Raw genomic sequence first — 21,864 nt, 5'->3', positions numbered from 1 at the left:
CTTTTTGGGCACGATGAAGCGTGGGCTGTAAAACCCGCTCTCCATCTCGGCTGGAGGGAGCGGCTCGATTGCATCCTTCGCCAGGAGGACAGCAATCTCCTCTCGCAAGACAGGGGCGGACAGGGGGCTGACCCTGGTGAATACACACCCGTGACTTGGGGGGCGAACTTGGTTTCGCGAACTGAATCGCATAGCCGAGTCTGATTGTGCGTATGAGCCACCGCGAAGAGCTGGCCCGCGCTAACCAGGCAGGCAGAGCTCTCGCTAATGGACTCATCGCTACAATCGCTGACGTACCAGCAGTGGGGCAGCGCGGAGTGGGTGTGCTGATCCGGGAAGCTCGCGGGTCCCACGGAAAAGCTGGAGGTGAGATATTTGCTCTCACTCCAAACCCGAGCTCCGGAGGGGAGGGTCGAGGGGTGGGAGAAAGGAGACCGACCTCCCAGCGCTCGTGAGCCACTGGCGAAACGCACCGAATCTGCAAGCTAGAAAGCATAGAGTCCCAGACTGGCAGATTTCGGGCTGTCACATCTGGGGAAGTGAAAAGTGCCCTTTCATAATGTTTTCATGGCAGTAAAAAGTGCCGTTGGAAATGGGGCCCCGCCCTCCAGCGGGGAAAGAGCAAGTTCCCTCTTCTCCAGATGGCCTGTCCCAGGGGCGCTTCGCGGTCCGTTGCCGGACTTAGCGGCGTTCTGGGCAGGGGGGCTGCCTGCTTCCGAGGTGCCCGACGCGCTCGCTTCGCCGGAGGCGTGTGCGGGGGCGGAGCAGCTCTCGTAGGCGGGCGCCTTCGGCGAGGAGCAGGTATGAATGGCACGGCGGGCGGAGCGGGCTACGGACCGCCGATAAGACATCACCCACCAACTGCTCTCTCACCGCCTTGAATTCCTGGGTGAATTCACAGACAGTGTCGCCGAACCTGGCTGGGGATATGGGGAAGTCAAGAAAGCGGACTTTGTCGACTTTGCGCATATCAGCCAGGGGTGGCGCTCCTGGACCACTAATGTGGACATCGTCCTCCCCAACGCACACGCAGCGGACTCAGTAGTCCGAAGAGCTAAGTCGGCGGCGGTGCGAAGCTCGTAAGCCTGGGTTGGACCCACCCTCGTGCAGCTCGGCCAGCGCCTGCGCTTGGTAGCGCTGGTAGGTGGCTATCGCATGCAAGGCGGAAGCAGCCTGGCCCGCAGCTATGTAAGCTCTAGCTCCGAGGGAGGTAGATAACTTACAGGCTTTGGATGGGAGACGAGGCGGACCCCGCCAAGAAGAGGCGCCGCGCGGATTTACCACCATCGCGCACTCAACCTGAGGAATCGCCACATACCCCCTGGCTGTTTCACCGTCAAGAGTGGTTAGGGTGGAGGAACACGCAGCACGAGCAGAAAAAAAGTGCTTTACAAGACCGCGTGAGCCTACTGTGCACCTCCGGGAAGAAGGGAACGCCCCTCTAGTCGGTCCGGCCGCGGAGCTGGGGGATAAACCATCTCCAACCCACGGCCGAAGCAGCCCGGGAAAGCACGGCTAACATGTCCGTTTCAGGATCCGTAGTGACAGCGCTCACCAGCCCGAAGGGGGCGAGCGGGTCTGGATCATCATCGGACAATGAAAGCCCACCCTCCGATGCCGCGGTGGACATCTGGTCTCCGGTGTCATCGGGCGTAAGGGCTACCATCTGTTAGACGGATCGCTTCCCCCGCCCGAAGCTTGGATGGAGCGCTTAGAGGAGCGGGAGGTCCGCGGGCCCGTGGGCGACGGATTATCTCTCGCTGAAACCCTCAGATCTGCCCGAGTGCCCGCTGCAGAGCAGGGGACAACTGGGGTGGTTCGCCCTTTGCAAAGGCTAACCGCGATCTTGCGCAACAGTCATGGCATCGCAATGACGACATGAACTGCCCGCGAGCAGCGCATTAACATGCTGGACCCCCAGACATGTAACGCAGTGCCCGCGCCCATCATCCGAGGACAGGAAACCACCGCATCCAGAAACGCACAGTCGGAGCGCCGTCCTGATAAGGACGTGCTGCACGACTGTGTTGCTCTTTCTGTGAAGTTTGCAACTTTATACGCACCGCTCTGGAGGACCGGACCCAAAGAACGCCAGGCAAGGGAGAAACCCAGCTCGACCATCTGCCACTGCGTGTACACACTCTGGACCGGGAGAATGCTCTCGTTCGCTCAGAATCGCTGGTCACAGCAGGAGGAACCCTCATCGACTCGATCAGAAAGTCTCTGAAGCGAAAAGGATAGCGTCTGCTGGCGCCAGGTGAGCTTATATACTCAGTTGATTGCTTATGCCGCTCACCTGCGCAGGGTTGCGCTGCCAATTCATTCTTAATTGGCCCGTTCAATACTCTTTCAGACGAGTAGCTTCTGAACCGAACCTCCAAATGCGTGGATTTTACAATCAAATCCACTTATAGTGCTGAAGTTCCCCCCGAAGGGGAACTTATTTTAGGTCCTAAATGCCGAAATATACATTAGTAGTAGCAGAACACCACTCTACAGTTCATGAAATACACCATTGTCTGTGAAAAGGGTAATAATCATACAAGCATGATCCGACAACATGCTTCCTTCATACAGTATATACATTGTGGGCATAATTAGACATTTTGTGCTGTCCATATATGTACTTTTGCGCATGCTGGTCAGTTTAGGACCATGATCTGTTCACACTGCATATCTGATATTGGCCACATTCATAAGAGCAGTGTGAACAGCCATGCGTAAAAATCAGATTTGAGAAAAAAATCAGAGGTGACGCAGTAGATCATGCTGTTGCCTCACAGCAAAAAGGTCGCTGGTTCGAGCCTCGCCTGGGTCAGTTGGCGTTTCTATGTGGAGTTTGCATGTTCTTCCTGCGTTTGCATGGATTTCCTCCGGGTTCTCCGGTTTCCCCCACAGTCTAAAGGCATGCAGTACAGGTGAATTGGGTAGGCAAAATTTTCCATGGTGTAGGTATGTGTGCGAATGAGTGTGTATGGGTTTCCCAGAGATGGGTTGCGGCTGGAAGGGCATCCGCTGCATAAAAACATGCTAAATATTTAATTCCCAGTGATCAATTCAGCTGTGGTGACCCCAGATTAATAAAGGGACTCAGCCAAAAAAATAAAAAATAAATGCATGAAAAAATCAGATTTGAGCACTAAGCCTCGCAGTGTGAACGTAACCTTACACTGATCAAACAGACCTGCCAGTGTGGCATCAGCATTGGGAACACCTCCCTTAACCCAATCAGCACTCCTCACCTGTTTATTAGGGACAGCTGTTGCTCATTGAAAGAGGAGTATTTAACAGATGCCGTCGTGGGAGACAGTGAACACCAGAACCTTGGACAATCAACTCACTGCCCCGCACATCCCAATGGACTTTTCCTTAGCTCTACTCCACAAATAAACCTTGAGGATTTTAACTGTGTCTCTGTGTCCGTGTGATCTTTCACCTGAGACATCTGGTGAAGAATGCGGGCAGTTTCAGGGGTTACACGTGAAAAATTTATTAACAACTAGAGTGGTTTTCACTGTAGGGTCCTGCTTTCTCTCTTTCTATGTTCACCACCTATGCCTGGGGCTAAAGAAGGACAACAACCATCACCAATTCATGGAACTGGATTGCCACCAGCTTTAGCTTATGAAGTACATCACTGGGAGTGAGAAGGAGAGGAAGATCTGAGTGCACCAGTACCGGTACCAGCAGTGGGCACTGGATAAGGGTGCCTCAGCCAAAGTCTTGGAGCAAAGTCTAACATTATTAACTCTGGCCTGCATTTCGCTGCTAGGAGATTAATAATGAGCTGCCACTTATTGTGGAGATTGCAGTAACATATATTACTTAGCCAGTATTTGCCAGAAATTCATGCAATTCTTTTAATGTTAGTTTAGGCTTTCTTGATCTGTTAATGTTGGAGGGATGTCCAGTTCTTGGAAATGAAACTGTTGCACCATATTTTCTCCACTTGATGATGATGGTCTTCACTGTGTTCCCTGATATATCTAATGCCTTAGAGGTTTTGTTTATATGGTTTTCCTGACTGATAACTTATAACAATGAGATCCCTTTGATGCTATAGAAGCTCTCTGCAGACCATGGCTTTTGCTATAAGATGCAACTAGGAAAATCTTAGGAAACCAGGGGCGTAAAATTAGCATGGAAAGAGGGAACACATCCTCACCAATATCCACCAACTATTGAAATGTCTTCACCAATAATCTAATTCACTTAAAAATAATAATAATAATCGCACTGTCAGTATTACCCTAGACATGCAGAAATGGTTAAATCACATTCTATACTTGAGTTGCACTGCCCCCAAAGACACTTGAACATTCTGATTGGCTGTGCCTTTCCCTGCTGTCATGTGAGGGGCTATAGTTGCATTCAGATGTAACAGAGCCAAAACTTTGCAGGGGATTCTACTGTGCCAGTATAAGGTGTGTGAGGTGTGTGACACATACAAGTGAGGATTGCAGCAGCAAAAGAAATTTTTTACTAAAAGTGTAAATCACATAAACTGTGTATATCACATAAACGAAAAGTTTAAATCACATAAACTGAAGTTTGCTTTTGAATGAGTCCATCATGATCATTAAAACATAGTCTGTCATTATAGTAGACTGATATTGTTGGTGAATAATATGCTCTGAAAACTAACTGCAGAATAAACATTCATTCATTCATTTTCTTTTCGGCTTAGTCCCTTTATTAATCTTGGGTCGCCACAGCGGAATGAACCGCCAACTTATCCAGCATATGTTTTACGCAACGGATGCCCTTCAAACTGCAACCCATCTCTGGGAAACATCCATACACACTAATTCACACTCATACACAATGGACAATTTAGCCTACCCAATTTACCTGTACCACATGTCTTTGAAACCGGAACATTCGGAGGAAACCCAGGCAAATGCGGGGAGAACAAACTAACGCCACACAGTAACGCTAACTGACCCAGCCGAGCCTCGAACCAGCGACCTTCTTGCTGTGAGGTGACAGCACTACCTACTGTGCCACCGCATCACCCTGCAGAATAAACAGCTAAATGTAAAAGTATATGATAAATGCCAGATCTCCAAATGTCTCAGAGCATGTCCAATTTCAATTGAAACAATTTGTCAAAAAAACTACAGGCTGTGCTCCATCTTTTATTATTACTGATATATGAGACATGTTTTATTTGCACAATGGCTAAAATAACATAAGTCTTTTTAAACTCTCTCTTTATCATCACATTATCAGGCCCATAGCTATCTTATTGAAATGGGTGTTTTTTTTTCTAAATACTAAATCTTTTTGCAGTTATTCGCCTGATTTTTCTATTTAATAATAAGGATTTGTAGGATGTAGGATGATTATCATAATTACAGTTTTTGATGTACTAAAAATATTTCCTTACATTTTGTCAAATTGTTTTATATTAGTTTTATAAATAATGAGAATTTAGAATAAAGAAATTTGAAAAGATACTTATTTTTAAAGTTCTAATTTATTATCAGCTATAATAACATTTTTGATTCACCTAGGGTTACCACTTTTGTTACAAAAAAATAAGGGATGCATACTGCAGTGGGGACCATATCCCTTGGGGACCTAGACCACAGTGATCACAGGCCCAGTAGCATGCCAGTTGTGGTAAATCACAACCTAAAATATGTTTTTAGGACAGTATGAACACTTGGAAATTAAAATAAACTGTCTTTTATTGAAATCTGCGTAAACAGATGCAGTCAGTCTTTCTTTTTTACAACTCTGTAGCACTGATATGGCTGATGTTATGTTTAATAGTGTGGTACAATGGCGTTAACTCCGCTGCTGTAACCTAAAGGCAAGGAGAAAATTCTTATGAACCTAATTTTAAAGTGTGGTATTGATAACAGATTTTGTCTAAAATATTTGTCATTATTTGCAATAACAACTATCCACGCTTGACTTAATAACAATTTCTAACACTCTGCAGCCAGGTATTTGTTTCCTCCCACTCTCTGCAGTATTTTTTCAGTCGCTTGCATTTAAACTTTAAAACTTTAAGATGAGGAGGGTTACCTAGAAGCATCTGCCATTACTTTCTGTCAAGATTTGACAGACTCTGCTTAAAAGACTCCTCCTCACTAAGACCAATCAAACTGACGATGACATCAAATATTACCCAATCAAAGTAGGAAATGAGGCATCTTCATAAAATGCATGTGGGATGATTTGCATGAAAAGCTACTTTTAAAAATTGATAAAAATATGGGACAAAACATGTCCACATTTTTACCCCAGATAGCAGGCAGTAATCGGCCTGAGCTCGGCTGCCCTTCGCCGCCTCCGGCTCCGATTCGGCACCGGCTCGGCACCGGCGAGTGTTATCGGCCCGGAGCTCGCTCATGAACATCCGTTTGTGATGCGGCTATAAAGCACTGGCCCGATTCCTGTTAACCATATCTGGCCCGAGTCTGTCTGTAGAGTCCTAGCCGCTTCTGGCAATGTCTCTGCTTGTTTAACTGATGACAACTGATTAAATTCTTATTTTATCTAGTAATCTGTTAGCTTCCCATTTAATGATAATTTGAGAAAAAATCCATGGTACGACAGCAACAAAACAATAAGAATATTTTGTGTGGATGGTCGCAATGTTTAAACGCAAACAAAACAATATTATTTTTAAATGGATTATACATATAATCAAGAGAAAACACTGTAAAATGCGCTTATTTCGAGATAGCACGCTTACGAGATAGCAAGTTTGGTTTCATATTGTGGCAGGAGAGATTAGTTGCCTAGCATCAGTAATTTATGGGTCTTTGTCTCCATCCTATCACCAAACGGCATTTGGGCTATAAAAAGGGGAAAACATTTGCTACTTGGAATGCATCAACTGATCACCGTGAACGTGCTTTCGTCATTTCCTGCACCTGCAGAGGGCACTGAAAAGTCTAATCGGGTTGAATATTGCTTTCCTGTTGAACAGTGCTGTCCTGTTTTTTGTTTCCTTAAATTAAATTTTCTGTTTTCTTAAATTGTGTTCTGATTTATTTTCTGTGTGGGTTTATAGGAGGATGGTTAAATTTTTCTTGGTTTATTAATTATTACTTGTTTGAGTCCCATTTCCCCTTTTTGGTTCATTTGATTGTATACATTTTCTATAAAGTAAGATCCTCCTATAGTTTTGGCTGGATTTATTTGTTTATTTTCGTTATTTTGACTTATTCATCCAGCTTGTTTTGATTTTGATTTTTTTTGTAAAGATTTACTGGGGCTCTATTTTCTTCATTATTGATGTATGGTTTATTTTCCTTTAATTTGGCTTAAGATTGAACTTTTGTTTCTTTTTATTGTTTATAGTGGGATTTAATTGACTTTTGCTTTCATTTATAATTTCTTCTAATACATATGCATTTGTCCATTTTAGAATTTCTTTTGTGTTAATTGTGAACCGTTTGATTGCAGGGCCTTGGTCCGAACTGACTTGTCTGCTTATGACAGAGCAAGAGCTCCCAGGGCGGAAGGCTAATTTTATAGGTGATTTTTAGGATTTTTCTCACAGTGTTTAGTGATTAATGTGTGTCTTGTGCGTGTGTGCTCTTTACACAGTGAAGTGCTGTGTTTTCACTTGAAGTGCAGTTTGGCCACCATCCCTGGCTGGTGAGCTCTGGCCCTTGAGCACAATTTGTAATTTTACAAACCACAATGTCAATGTTGCAATATTGGTTTTAATCATGTTTTTACTCAAAGCTTGTTAATAAAGAAGTTTTTTTTTGTACTGTGCCAAGGTCTCTGATTCTAATTGGTGGAACGAACTTGTGCGTGTCTTTTATATAGGTGGTGTGTGTATTTTAATTCTTTGGGTAATTTCCCAAGGTGGCATAGTCGGGTAAATTGCCGTAATTATTATTATATTGGGGATCTTCCTCCATCCGCCCACCTGCCACCAGTCACAATAAGAAACACATGCGTAAGTAAACTTCTGATCCAAACTTCAATCCAGACGGTGGCGGTTATGCTCCAAAAAGCTGGTTGCCAACCACCATGAAGATCACAAGAAGGAAAAGAAGTTTGTTTGTTTTTTCAAAACTTTCTCGTCGACTCCAGTCAGAAAGGTAAGGTTTTTACAGCTTGTGTACTGTATATTTTGTGAATTTAGTGCTTAAAACATTTTTCCAAGTGTTTAGTTGTAACAGTGTTTAGTAATTTAAAACAATTTGATTAAAAATGTAACTTGCTTTAAAGAAACACGATTGAAGCTAATGTAATGCACAATGTTAGATTGTAACAGTGTTTAGTAACTGAAAAGTATTTTAATTATTTTAAAGAAACATGCATGCTAACGTTACGTTAAAGAAAGTTTTTGAAGACAAATCCATCAACACTTACATGGCAAAACATTTGCTTTTTATTTCTGAGTTAAAATTATAAAGTACGGTTGGTGTTGAAAAAATAATTTTACGGGTATATACTTATCCAACATTAAAAATTCTGACTGATTATGTATACATAAAAAGTAATCATTTTGGATTTATAAAATATTATGGTAACACTTTATAATAACTACACACTATGAGTCATTTACTAAGCATTAGCATCTAGTGAATTCATTATATGTTAAGCATTAACTCTACATTAATAAACGTTAGTAAGCAGTTTATAACTGCAGCTACAAATGCTCTATTCTTCACTTATAAGCACCTATATAATGTGGTTAATAATTGTATTTTCATACTTAGTTAATGATTTATATTTCATTACTAAATTAAGTATCGCATTATTTACAAACCAGTTGTATTTAAGAGTATTTGAGGGTTTTTAGGATTATTCAAAATTAGTTAGTAAATAATTAATAAATTATTTAAATCAACATTTATATATCTTATTATTCAGGCATATATTAATAGTTAACTAATATGTTAATAAATGCTTTATTAATTCAACTTCATGCAGTTTTGTGACCTAATCTAAAGTGAGGACTATTTATGCTTTATAAATCACTTATAAATGACTATTACAGGCTCAGATTCAAATGAACAATAATCCTTGCAATCTTTTCTAAAAAGTAAAATTACTGTAAAGTTTAAACATTGCTGAATAACAGGAGTGGCAAAATACGACATAAAACTGGATAAAACAACAACAACAACAATATAATAATTTAACAATATAATAAGATACAATATTTAAACTCTATAGTGATTTTATTTTAGGTAAGGTTGCAAAGATTTATTTTTCATTTGAATTACAGTTTCATTTGTGTATCTTTAAATAAATAGTAATGAATAACGCCATTTTTTCTGTTTAGAATTCAACTGAGCCTTTATTTGTCATTTATAAGGTATTTATAAAGCATAAATAGTCCTCACTTTAAATTAGGTCACAAAACTAGGTGAAGTTGAGTTAATAAAGCATCTATTAATATACATAGTAACCATTAATATATGCCTGAATAATAAGACATATAAACGTTGATTTCAATAGCTTATTAATCATTTACTAACTCATTCTGAATGATCCTAAAATCCCTCAACTACTCTTAATTACAAATGGATGTAAATAATGTGATACTTATGTTAGTAATGAAAAATAAATCATTAACTAAGTATGAAATTACAAATATTGAACACATTATATAGGTGCTTATAAGTCAAGAATAGAGCATTTGTAGCTGCAGTTATAAACTGCTTACTAACGCTTATTAATGTAAAGTTAAGGCTTAATAGATAATGAATTCCCTATTTGCTAATGCTTAATAAATGATTTATAGTGTGTAGTTATTATAAAGTGTTACCAATATTATTGTTTAACTTGTTTATGCAGTGCATCATGAAAAGTAATCGAAACTTGATACTGTTTACAACACTTTTCTTACATATGCGTTTGAAGATACACAAATGAAACTGTATGGAATAAAAAATAAATTTTTGCAACCTAAACTAATCTAAAATTAAATTACTGTACAGTTTAAACATTGCTTCTTATATTGTTAAATTACTATATTGTTGTTGTTTTATCCAATTTCATGTCATATTTTGACACTCCTGTTATTCAGCAATGTTTAAACTACAGTAATTTTACTTTTTAGATAAGATTGCAAAGGTGTAAAGTTCATTTGATACTGAGCCTTTAATTGTCATTTATAAGGAATTCATAAAGCAGAAATAGTCCTCACTTTAGATTAGGTCACAAAACTGCATAAAGTTGAGTTAATAAAGCATTTATTAACATACATAGTAACCATTATTATGTGCCTGAATAATAAGATAAATAAATGTTGATTTTAATAGTTTATTAATCATTTACTAACTCATTCTGAATGATCTTAAAAAACCACCAACTACTCTTAATTACAAATGGTTAATAAATAACAAAATACTTAATTTAGTAATGAAAAATCAACCATTTACAAAGTATAACAATACAATTTTAAACACATTATAAATGTGGTTGTAGGTGTCACCGACTCGGTCCCAGTCACTCCCCTCGCTGGCCAGCAGAGGCCGCCATCTCCGGACTTCTAGCATTACATCATTCACTTACGCTGATTGTGCACACACCTGTCCCGAATCTAGCTTACGACCCACGTACCCTTTATAAGCCGCACAAAAACAGTCAGTGCAAAGTCTTGTTTAGCCCCGGCCAGCATTACTGAGCGTTATTCCCTGCCTGTTTTCTCGTGTATTACTCCAGCCTGTTTCTGACTCTGCTTCGCTTTCTGCCTGCCCACGACCCAAGCCTGATATACGGACTCTGATACTCGCTGCCTGCCCACGACCCAAGCCTGATATACGGACTCTGATACTCGCTGCCTGCCCACGACCCAATCCTGATACACGGACTCTGATACTCGCAGCCTGCCTTTGATCAATGCCTGGTAAATCCCTCTGTGTCTGTTTACCGCCAGTCTTGAAACCTTTCAGACTATTGTTGATGTGTGTTTGCACTTTGGTGCATATTGTGTGTTTGAGTGAGAGCTTGATTAATAAATACTGCATAATGGATCCCTCCGTGTCAGTCTACTCGTTACAGTAGGTCAAGAATACAGCATTTGTAGCCGTTGTTATAAACTGCTCACTAACGTTTATTAATGTAGAGTTAAAGCTTAAAAGATAAGCTTATGTGAATTAATTGTATCTTATGTTCAAGCTGCAATTGATGCATGTAAAACAGAACGTCTTGAAGCAGATTTTGATGGGGGTGTTTTTGGTTATTGACAATTACAAATTGATTAAAATTAATGGGTAACAATATTTTTCGATTAAGTCTTATTATTCTTGTTTGCAAAGGTTAATGAGGTAATTTTGTAGCACATTACAGAGACAAAAGATGGCACCATCTTATGAACATGTTAAAAGCAGTGCATATCCTACACTTTGCATTTACATAGTAGCCTGCGTTCGATGTTATATCAATACAAATTGTATTAACGTTAAGAAACGTGAGGTTATATATATATTGATTCGGGCCGAGTATGCCAGCCGAAGTCGGGCCGAGGGGTAAGTCTCCAGCAGGCGAGAATCTAGCCGGAACTGGCCCGAGTGTATTTTGCTATCTGGGACCCGTCCCCACCAATATCAAGTGCAAACCTATGCCCTTGCAGGAAATGACTACTAGAACAGGTGACCTTATTCTGGTTTAATCAAAGGTGCTTGAAATGATTACAGCTCTGTACTGATTCTTGTTTAAAAAGAGTTTAAATGTGATGGTTTAATTTTGAACAAACATATCACCAGTTATAAGAGAGTGTGCACACTTATGCAACCATATTATTTTACTTTTTTAATTTTAGTTTCCCACACCTAGAATATTTCAGTTTTTTTTATATTTTTTTTTTATGAAATTGTAAAGGTTGTAGTTTACATTTAGGGTGGAAAAAGTTCTAAAATGATTAATGTAGTTTATTGTTTTTACAATAGGGAAACCTTGCATTTTTATAGGGGGTGTTAGTGTTGCACAATATATCGATATGAAAAAAAGTTTTGCGATACCCTGGCTCTCAAAATGATGCGATTCTGCATACAGCTGTAATTGCGAGTGCTCATTAATAGAAGCAGTATGGGGGCCGCACGCTTCTTCTACTTTTATGTCATTAGAAATACATGGCACATGTGGTTGGTTGCTGTCACCCCAGAAGCCAATAAGCTTGCTCCTCGACATTTTAAAAATTCCATGTTGTTTGGATTAAAAATCTGTAGCTTATTTTCAGAGACCCTACCCCAGCTATAGATTTGCTAAGGGGGTTCGTGTTTGGTTACGCTAAGGTTACGCTTGCAGCAGGACTATATTATATGCTCAGAAAGCAGGTCTGTGAATATACTGGCTGTACCAGGGGCCTCATGTACAAAGACTTGCAAACATTGCATACGCACAAAGCTGTAAATGTGCATACGCAGAAAAAATTCAGACTTATCAAAACACTGTGTATGCGGGATCCCACGCATATTCTCTTTGTACATCCGAATAAACTGAGCACAGAACCACTCCCTGCCAGCTCCCCTAATAAATATGGTAATGACTCCACTTTGGCAGAACCAAATGAAAAAGCAATGGCAAAAGCAAGCAAAAAGAGAAACTTCACAGAATGTGAATTGGAGTTGCTCATTTTGGAAGTAGACCAGAGAGAAATTGTGTTATTTGCAAGTCTGTCCTCTGAAATAAATAACAAAAGAAAAAAATAATAGAGTGGGAGAGTTTAGCTGACGTAGTTAACCCAGTGGGGTCTTAAGATTGCACTGTGAGTGACTTAAAAAAGAAATGGTCCAATGTCAAGGTGTACAATTTTGTAGTGTCTGTTTAGGGTAAGTGCAAATAACACACCTCGTTGTAATGAGCTAGTTGAGTGATTCACCATCACTGTTTGATTGACAGAGACAACATAACTAAAGAAAGCAACAAACAGCAGCGTGAGTGGCATAGCTTGCATACCTGTCAACCCTCCCGTTTTTCCCGGGATTCTCCCGTATTTTACAGTTCTATCCTGCTATTATTTCGTAAAGGTATTTTCCCATATTTCTGAGGGTGGCAAATAAACATTAAAGAGCTGAGCCTCCGTATATGCAACACATACCACTGAACCACCAGGGGCCACCCCTTGCTCTTAAATATGGGTCTGTTCTGTGCTTTTGCTTTGTTTAGGCATGAAAACCCTTTGAAATAAATATAAAACGGCATAATTACCTTTCCTTTTAATTACAGGTCGTTACACAATACATATATTAATAACATATTGACATGACTGTCAGCTGATGCACTCCATAGTGACAAATAGATGCTGTTTCCTAAAGGGGGTCTGTACTTGCAATTTGAAGCGGAGCAAAAGTCTGGGTTTTGGGTGCATGTTTAAACAGATATGCACAAAATTAATAATAATAATAATAATAACTAAAGATGTCGATTTTGGTTTTTTTTTTTTTTCAAACACAACTAATTTCGTCCTAATGAGCATAAAAAGTTAGGTAAGTAATCGAGTGCTTTCATTATAAAGTTAGATGTGTGCACTTTTTTAAAGTGACACCTCTGTTATTTAATGTAATTAAACTAAAAAAGAAAATCAAAATAAATCATTCATTCATTGCTCTTTAATCAGAATGTGTTAGTTTTACAGAGAAAAAGCCATTGAGATTAGATAGCTTGAATCTATTTCATCATAATATATTATATATAATGTATGTGTGTGTGTGTATGTATATATATAGACACTGGCATTTCAGCTGCCCAATCACCCACTCTACAACTGACCAAGTGGCTGCCACCTTGGAGCCTCATCCCAACCATGCACATGACATGAAGTTGGCCTGGACCAACTCACATTCTCACTTTAATTTCATCATTAGTAAATCCAAACGTGATCATGAAATCAGTGGTATGCACAAAAACTTTGATACATGAAACGTTGATACATGAGGCCCCAGGTCTTGATGCTTGATTTTCAATAATCAAACCAGTAGCATGTGTAGATATATGCTGAAAAAATCAAACACATATACATTGCCAAATATCCATTACTATACTAAATCTGAGAGTTGAACCAAGACTTCTATTTTTTTCTGTTTGACTTTAAATGTACTCAAAACACCTGTAAATAATAAATAATACCATGATCATAATTATGACTGCACATGAAACATCAATTGTTTTTTGTGTTTATACCACAAGAGGGAGCAGTGTTCAGACCTTAGAAAATGAAAATAAAAAATAAGACCCCTCTCCTTGAATTACTTGCATCAACAATAAAACATCAAATAAATCAACAAGAATCATGAACAAATACCCACCCTCCAGTAGTCCCCAGTTTATGTCTTGATTTTCGGGTTTTGTCAGTGCTGGGTACTTGTTGAAGAGATTGGCCACAAAGGCCAAGTTGAGTTTAGGGTTGCCTGACATGACGTCTGTAGACGTGACAAACTGTCTGCACCCCAGCTTGTCTGCTTGCAGCAGCATACACTCAGCTCTCTTCAGGTCATCTTTCTCCTGTCACACACACAGCAGTACAAACATGAATTGTTGAAAAATAGGTTTCAGTGCAAATAAATTTACTTAAGCCTCAAGATGCAAAACATTGTCCTTTGCTGTTGTATGGGTCAGTGAGTAAAATAAGAACCAAATCGAATAAATAGTATAAAGAGAGACTGCATGGGTGAAGTAAGGTAAAGGAGAAAGCTTCATTTTGTGGTATTTAGTAAACTATCTAGACAAGTTTAGTTTGCCCAACTTTTAAAAATAAAAGAATAGGGGGGCGCACGTGAGCTCGACGAGGATGGCTGCGTAGTTTGAGAGCTCTCCTCAACTTCGCGTAAAAAAAACTATTCCTACCTTTTACAAACTGACTATTAACCTGGGTCTGGCTATGCCTAAACCACTGCCTTTGAAGGAATGTGATATTTTTACTAAAGCACGCAAGACGACGAGTACACGAAGCGCGAAAGTATCACCTTCGACAGAGAGTGTGGAGGCCGGCAGCATGGCGGACTTAGCTGAGGTGCTAACTGAGTTAAAAGCGCTTCGCTCCGAATTCGGATCAAAACTAGATGGCATAAACAACCGCCTTGAACTAATGGCAAGCTCTGTCTCAGTTTTGGAAAACAGCCTGACTGACATCAAACGTGAGATTTCTGCGAACGAGAAACGCATAGAGGAAACGGAGTCGCGCATTTCTGCAATTGAGGACAGACTGGACAGAACGGAGTCTGAGTTGACCATGGCGACCAAACGGATTGCACATCTGGAAATGAAAACGGACGACTTGGAAAACCGCGGAAGGAGGAAGAACATCCGTGTGTTCGGTCTTAAGGAAGGAGCAGAGGGTACACGCTCTTTACTGGACTTTATACACGACACACTCCCTCAATGGATAGGTCTTGAACCCGATAAATCCTTCACACTGGAAAGGGCCCATCGTACGCTGGCACCTGCAACTCCTAACCAAAACAGACCAGTGCTCGTCCGCTTTCTCAAATTTCAAGACAAGGAATTTGTACTGCGCAACGCGAGAAATCGAGATATCATCCACGATGGATCCAAAATCTCATTTGCCCAAGATCTCTCAGCAGAAACGATTCGACAGAGGCGTGAGTTTAACGATGTCAAAAGAAAGTTTTTGAGCATGGGAAACTTCCGCGGGTTTCACCATCCCTGTAAGCTGAGGGTGCTCCACAACGGTAAGATCCAGCTGTTCTCCACACCGCACGAAGCCGAGGAGTTCCATCGCAGCATTAGCACTACTTGACCGCAAACTTTATGACCAGGTTGGACCATTTGTTTGGGAATAGATATATTTTACCTGTTACATAACTAAAGACTAAATTTTGAACTTATCCGTTAACCACCTGTATACTTAATATGAGGACATAATTCCCGTTTTCCTGGATTTTATTACTATTAACGTTATTATTTTGTTTGCTTTTTGCTACGATCCCTATACAAAATCTTGCTTTTTCTTAGTTAAATAATTTTTGGTTGACTTAAATAACGGGAGCTTTGTTATATTCAATTTCATTCATAAAGTAAAGCTGCAGGCTATGTCTAGCCTAACGTTACATGTTAATATACTCTTTTACGCGTTGTTGTGGACACCTATTGTTGGCCGTTTTAGTTAGGTGCTACAGGAAAGTTGTGGTTATATAAAGATGCCTTGTCATTTGGGGACTAGGCTTTTGTTCTGGGGGTGGGGGGATGTCTCGTTTCGTTTTTTATATATTTTTTTATTTTTTCCTTCTTTTATTTATTATTATTATGTTCACACTGCTCCATTACTTCGAGTCACACAACAAAATATGGAAACATACGATTTCTAATGGCTAACAATATACTTAATATAATGTCATTTAATGTCAGAGGCTTAGGGCATCCTATTAAACGTAAAAGAATTCTTACATTCTTAAAAAAGGAAAAGGCTGATGTTGCACTACTACAGGAAACACATCTGTCCAGTGAGGAGCATAAAAAACTTAAAAGAGATTGGGTAGGACAGGTATATTTTTCAAGTTTTGCGAGTAATAAAAGGGGGGTAGCAACACTGATTCATAAAAATCTTCCATTTATATTTAAAGAACAATTTAATGACCCAGAGGGTCGGTATGTACTTATACATGGAACACTCTACGGCAGGGAACTTACATTGCTCAACATCTATGCCCCAAACGCAGACTGTCCTAAATTCATGATAAAAATGATTACCCTATTTAGCCAATACAATACAGAGTTTGGAACAATAGCTGGAGATTTCAATTGCTGTATGGAAAGTAGCTTAGATAAATCTTCACCCTTTGCCTCTAACCCCAATGCGTCAAAGGCTTTAAAAATGGCTTCTAATGATGCAGGCCTTGTTGATGTGTGGAGAGAGTTTAATCCTTTAGTTAAAGATTATACCTTTTATTCAGCGAGACACAAGACATATTCTCGATTGGACTTTTTTCTCGTACCACAGGGTTTACTACCATCTGTTAATTCCTGTAGTATAGGTTCAATCCTTATATCTGACCATGCACCAGTCTACCTTCGGCTGTTGCTACACGAACAGATTCACTCAACAAGGTACTGGAAATTTAATTCTTCATTCCTTACGAACACAGAAGCCTGTAATAATATTAGGCAATGGCTGGAACAATACAGACAAGAAAATGAGGCCTCCCCTGTCACTCCTGCAGTGATTTGGGATGCAGCTAAAGCAGTGCTTAGGGGACAACTGATTTCATATGCATCTGCAAGGAAAAAAAAGATAAACAAACAAACTGAACAACTGAAAACAGAGCTTTCCTGCTTAGAACAACTTCACAAACAGTCACCTACAGAGGCAAACAAGAAGAAGCTCAACACTGTTAGAAATAGTCTTAACTTACTTCAAATTGATCATGCCAAAAAACTTTTATTTTTTACTAAACAACACTATCATGAATATGGTAATAAACCAAGCAAGCTTTTAGCCTATCAACTCAAAAAGGAGCAGGCTGAACGTACTATAAAATGTATACGTAATGCAGCAGGCCAACTGAAATATGATTTGCAATCAATAAAATCCTCTTTTTTTGACTACTATACAAAGCTCTATACATCAGATAACCCCTCCGAAGTTGATATTAAGTTGTTTTTGCAGCAGATATCCTTGCCCTCAATATCTGAGGAGGAAAAGGAACTACTAGATTCTCCATTTACTTCAGAGGAGGTGTTTCAAGCTATTTTATCACTCCCCACTGGAAAAGCACCGGGCTTGGATGGATATCCTGTAGAATTCTACAAGGCCTTTTGGCCTCAGATTAAACCCTTGTTTATGCCAATGATTACAGATTTTGTTCAAAATGGAACTCTTCCCGAAACATTGAAGATAGCTGCAATATCCTTGATACACAAGAAAGATAAAGATGCCTCAGAATGTAGCTCTTTCCGCCCTATTTCATTGCTCCCAGTTGACTTTAAAATAATATCCAAATTAATCGCTCGTAGATTAGAAAACTTACTGCCCAAACTTATCAATCCTGACCAATCTGGCTTTGTAAAAACTCGAAATGAATTTGACAATGTTAGACGATTACTAAATATAATTGACCACTCGGCCCTGTACAAACAACCAGCATTAATAATATCTCTGGACGCTGAAAAAGCGTTTGACAGGGTCGAGTGGCCATACCTATTCTCAGTTCTAAAGAAATTCAATATTGGCGATAGATGTCTTGGGTGGATAAAGTCTATGTATAGCAACCCGCAAGCCCAAATATGTGTAAATGGGACTCTGTCCGAAAAACTTGGTCTGCATAGAGGATGTCGGCAGGGATGCCCCCTGTCCCCGTTTTTATTTAATTTAGCCATCGAACCATTTGCAGAGGCCGTACGGCTCAGCAGTAAAATATCAGGGATTTGTATTGATAAAATAGAAAACAGAATTTCACTATATGCCGACGATATAATCCTGTACTTAAACAATCCAGAAAATTCAGTACCAGCAGCACTAGATCTGATAAATACATTTGGGAGAATATCAGGCTATAAAATTAATCTATCAAAGTCTAATGCATTTTTAATGAACATGCCAATTTCTAATAAGCTAAAGACCATCTCACCTTTCACCTGGTCTCAGACTGGATTTAAATATTTAGGGGTGAATGTTTCTCCTAATCTCAAAGATTTATTTCACATAAACTACCCCCCACTTATTAAAAAGATTAAGGAAGATTTGGAACATTGGAATTTGCTCCCCATTTCACTGCTTGGAAGAATTAACGTAATAAAAATGAATATATTACCAAGAATTAATTTTTTATTTCAATCCTTGCCCTGTTACTTAAATAAAGATTTTTTCAAAAATGTTAACAAACTGATAAGCTCTTTTATCTGGAAGAACTCTGCACCCAGAATATCTTTTAAAACACTAACTAACACAAAAGAGAAAGGAGGGTTAGGCCTTCCTGACTTACAGTTATACTATTGGTCTGCGCAGATAAAGGGGATGATTGGTTGGATACAACCATCAAGAACTGCTCACTGGACAGATATTGAAGAAGCTCTTTGCTCACCTATACCTCTGACATCTCTTCCTTTCATTAACAATATGGGAAAATTACCCCCAGTGACAAGAACCTATGTTATCCACAACATTCTTCGGGCCTGGCAAGATGCAAAAAGGTTTTGTGGTTTCTCTGCTAAAATATCTATGCTAGCCCCTCTGTCCCCTAACCCAGATTTGCCACCTTCGCTTGGGAAATCTTTGTTTATAAAGTGGAAAGAACATGGTATATGTCAGTTCCGAGATCTGTTTATCAATGATACCCTTAAATCCTTCATAGACTTAAGGCAAGAGTTCAAGATACCAAGACAGGATTTTTATAAATATCTGCAAATTCGCCATTTGATAATTAGTCACGAAAAGAGAGGTCAACTATCCCTAAAGCTTTCCAATATAGAGGAGATTTTGGTGAACTCTGAATCTTTAAAAGGAAAAATCTCGGAGATATATTCTGCACTATTAGAATATTACAACTCTTCACTGGGATCACTCAAAAACGTGTGGCAAAGAGATTTGGGATATAATTTTAATGACGATCAGTGGGAGGCTATATGCCAGAATACTTTCATTCCCCTTTCCAATAACAGAATAACTGAACAAAATTATAAATTTATACATAGGATGTATCTGACCCCACTTCGTTTGAGCAAAATGTACCCTAATGTATCATCCAGGTGTCACAGATGTAAAGCCTATTTAGGATCAATCATGCATGTTTTTTGGGAATGCAAAAAGCTAAAATCTTTCTGGAAAGCAGTACAGGACTTTACAGCCAAAGCTTTGCAAGTTCCATTGGACAACACACCAACACTATACCTCTTTGGTACAGAACTGAACAAGACACTTGATCCTATTTCTATAAAGAGACTCGGCATCATCTCCTATCTAGCAAAAAAATGCATTTTGCTCAACTGGAACCAACAAAAACCTCCAACATTTGAACTCTTTATAAAACTCTTGAATGAAACAATGCCCTTGGAACAATATACATACTACTTAAAAAACAAAGGGGATGCCTTTCAAAAAATATGGATGCCTCTAATGATTCTCTGACTCTATGAACACATCTGATGTATTTTCACAATATGTGTGACCTTAATCACTGCATAACTTTGTGTATTATGTTTTATTTTTATTCTTTTTTGTATTTTGTTGGTATGTTTATTTATTTCTTTATTATTATTATTTTGAAATAATTTAATTATAGATTTTTTTTCTCTTTGCCTTTTGCTGCTATATTTGTCTACTGATATATTTGTCTTTGCCCTTTTTTGTTTACGTTTGTATGTTCATTAAAACCAATAAAAAAAAAAAAAAAAAAGAATACATATCTGAAAGCTCTAAAAAACAACACTTCTCTTTTATAAACATTTTGAAAAAAGTCCCCTATTATGGGTTTTTTAAAATTACATTCCATGCAGTCTGTAATATAGCTCCCAGTGAATGAAGGCATCCAACTGAGGTTTAAATCTGAAAATACAAACAGGGTTCATACACAAGTTTACTAAAACAAAATCATGACTTTTCCAAAACTTTCATGTAAATATTTATGACCTAATGTTTCATGTACGTACACATAGTAAATATTAAGAAAAAAATGTATTACAGCATATCAAATATATTTTGCAATATAGTGCCACAATTATGTGGATGATGGTAACAGTTTTTTTTTTAAATCTCCACAGTTCACTTTTAGAGAATTACATTAAAAAATGGCAACTGGGGGTCACCATAAAAAATAAAAAAAACATCAGATGCTAGCTACATGCCAACAAGCTGTTTATGAGTGATACAAGGAAAAGCCCTTTTCTCACAAACAATTACAAATGTAAATGTCTGGAGCATGTGCTGTGGTCAGATGAGACTTAAAATAGCAACAAACACCAGGCGCTCTTGTGTAAAACAAAAGATGAGTAATTAGAAAAGCACCCCATGCCCACTGTCAAGTATGATGGATCTGTGATGCTGTGGAGCCTGTTTCTCTTCCAGTGACCCTGGGAACCTTGTTAGGGTGCAAGGCATTATGCACTCTTTGAAATGCCAAAAATTTTTTTTATCAAAACCTGCAGACAATTGTGACATACAAAATATTATAAAAGAAAAATGTTTTCTTAATGTAAGACTCAATAAATGGACTTCAGTTAAAGATTGTATTTTTTAATTTTTTTATTTTGGTTATATATTGTTAAAAAAAGATATATTAGAAACTAAATAACACATCTTAACCATGGATGCCAATAATTATGGACGGCATTGTATGTAGTATATATTTCTTTTTATTTCTGCAATATTTAACTCGATAATTCTTTCACAGCATTAACAATGTTAACCCTTGTAAAACTGCAAATTCATTAACAAATAACCGTTTCCTGGTTTGATAGACTCTTTTAACTTAACTCAGTCAGGGGTGCGTTTCCCAAACAATGACGTAACTCACGGCTGTACCATCAAGGTACAATGCATCATTTGGGAAAAGAATGATGTAGAGATGAGTGTTTTTCAAAACCTGTTGTTTCTCTGTCGCAGATCCATCATTTGAACTGTGTTAGTTATAAAGTAAAACGCCCATAATGATGCTCTACACTGGGTGGTCACATCGTTTTTAAAGAAGAACCCCATAAATTCATAATGCAAATTATATTGTTTACAGAAATAAATTGTAACTGAAATATATGTAAACAACACATTTAGAGCCTATGTTTCCTTTACAATTATTATCGAGAATATTACATATTCTATTCTAAAACATAAAATCTCTTACAAAAGCTAACACGTATTTTATTAGTTACTTCCTGCTTTGCTACTGTTCGGTGGTCTTTGCCTACTGCTCCACTCTTTGCACTCTGACTTTTATATTTTATAACCTAATTTTAACTTGAGCCTATCAGCACAGTGCTCAAACAACA

At 38.8% G+C, this 21,864-nt stretch overlaps 1 protein-coding gene across 1 annotated transcript in view; it reads right to left on the bottom strand.

Annotated features, from left to right (window-relative positions):
• Positions 1-21,864, bottom strand: part of pls3 (plastin 3 (T isoform)) — a 71,986-nt gene that overhangs the window by 13,457 nt on the left and 36,665 nt on the right. Inside the window, exon 10 of the mRNA NM_001002326.1 lies at positions 14,238-14,433. Coding sequence (NP_001002326.1) covers positions 14,238-14,433 — 196 coding nt within the window. The remainder of the gene's footprint in view (positions 1-14,237; positions 14,434-21,864) is intronic.

The sequence above is a fragment of the Danio rerio genome, chromosome 14 (assembly GCF_049306965.1).
Source record: "Danio rerio strain Tuebingen ecotype United States chromosome 14, GRCz12tu, whole genome shotgun sequence".
Taxonomy (NCBI): Eukaryota; Metazoa; Chordata; class Actinopteri; order Cypriniformes; family Danionidae; genus Danio; species Danio rerio.
The sequence above is the reverse complement of the archived record's forward strand: the minus strand, read 5'-3'. Positions and strand labels throughout refer to the sequence as shown.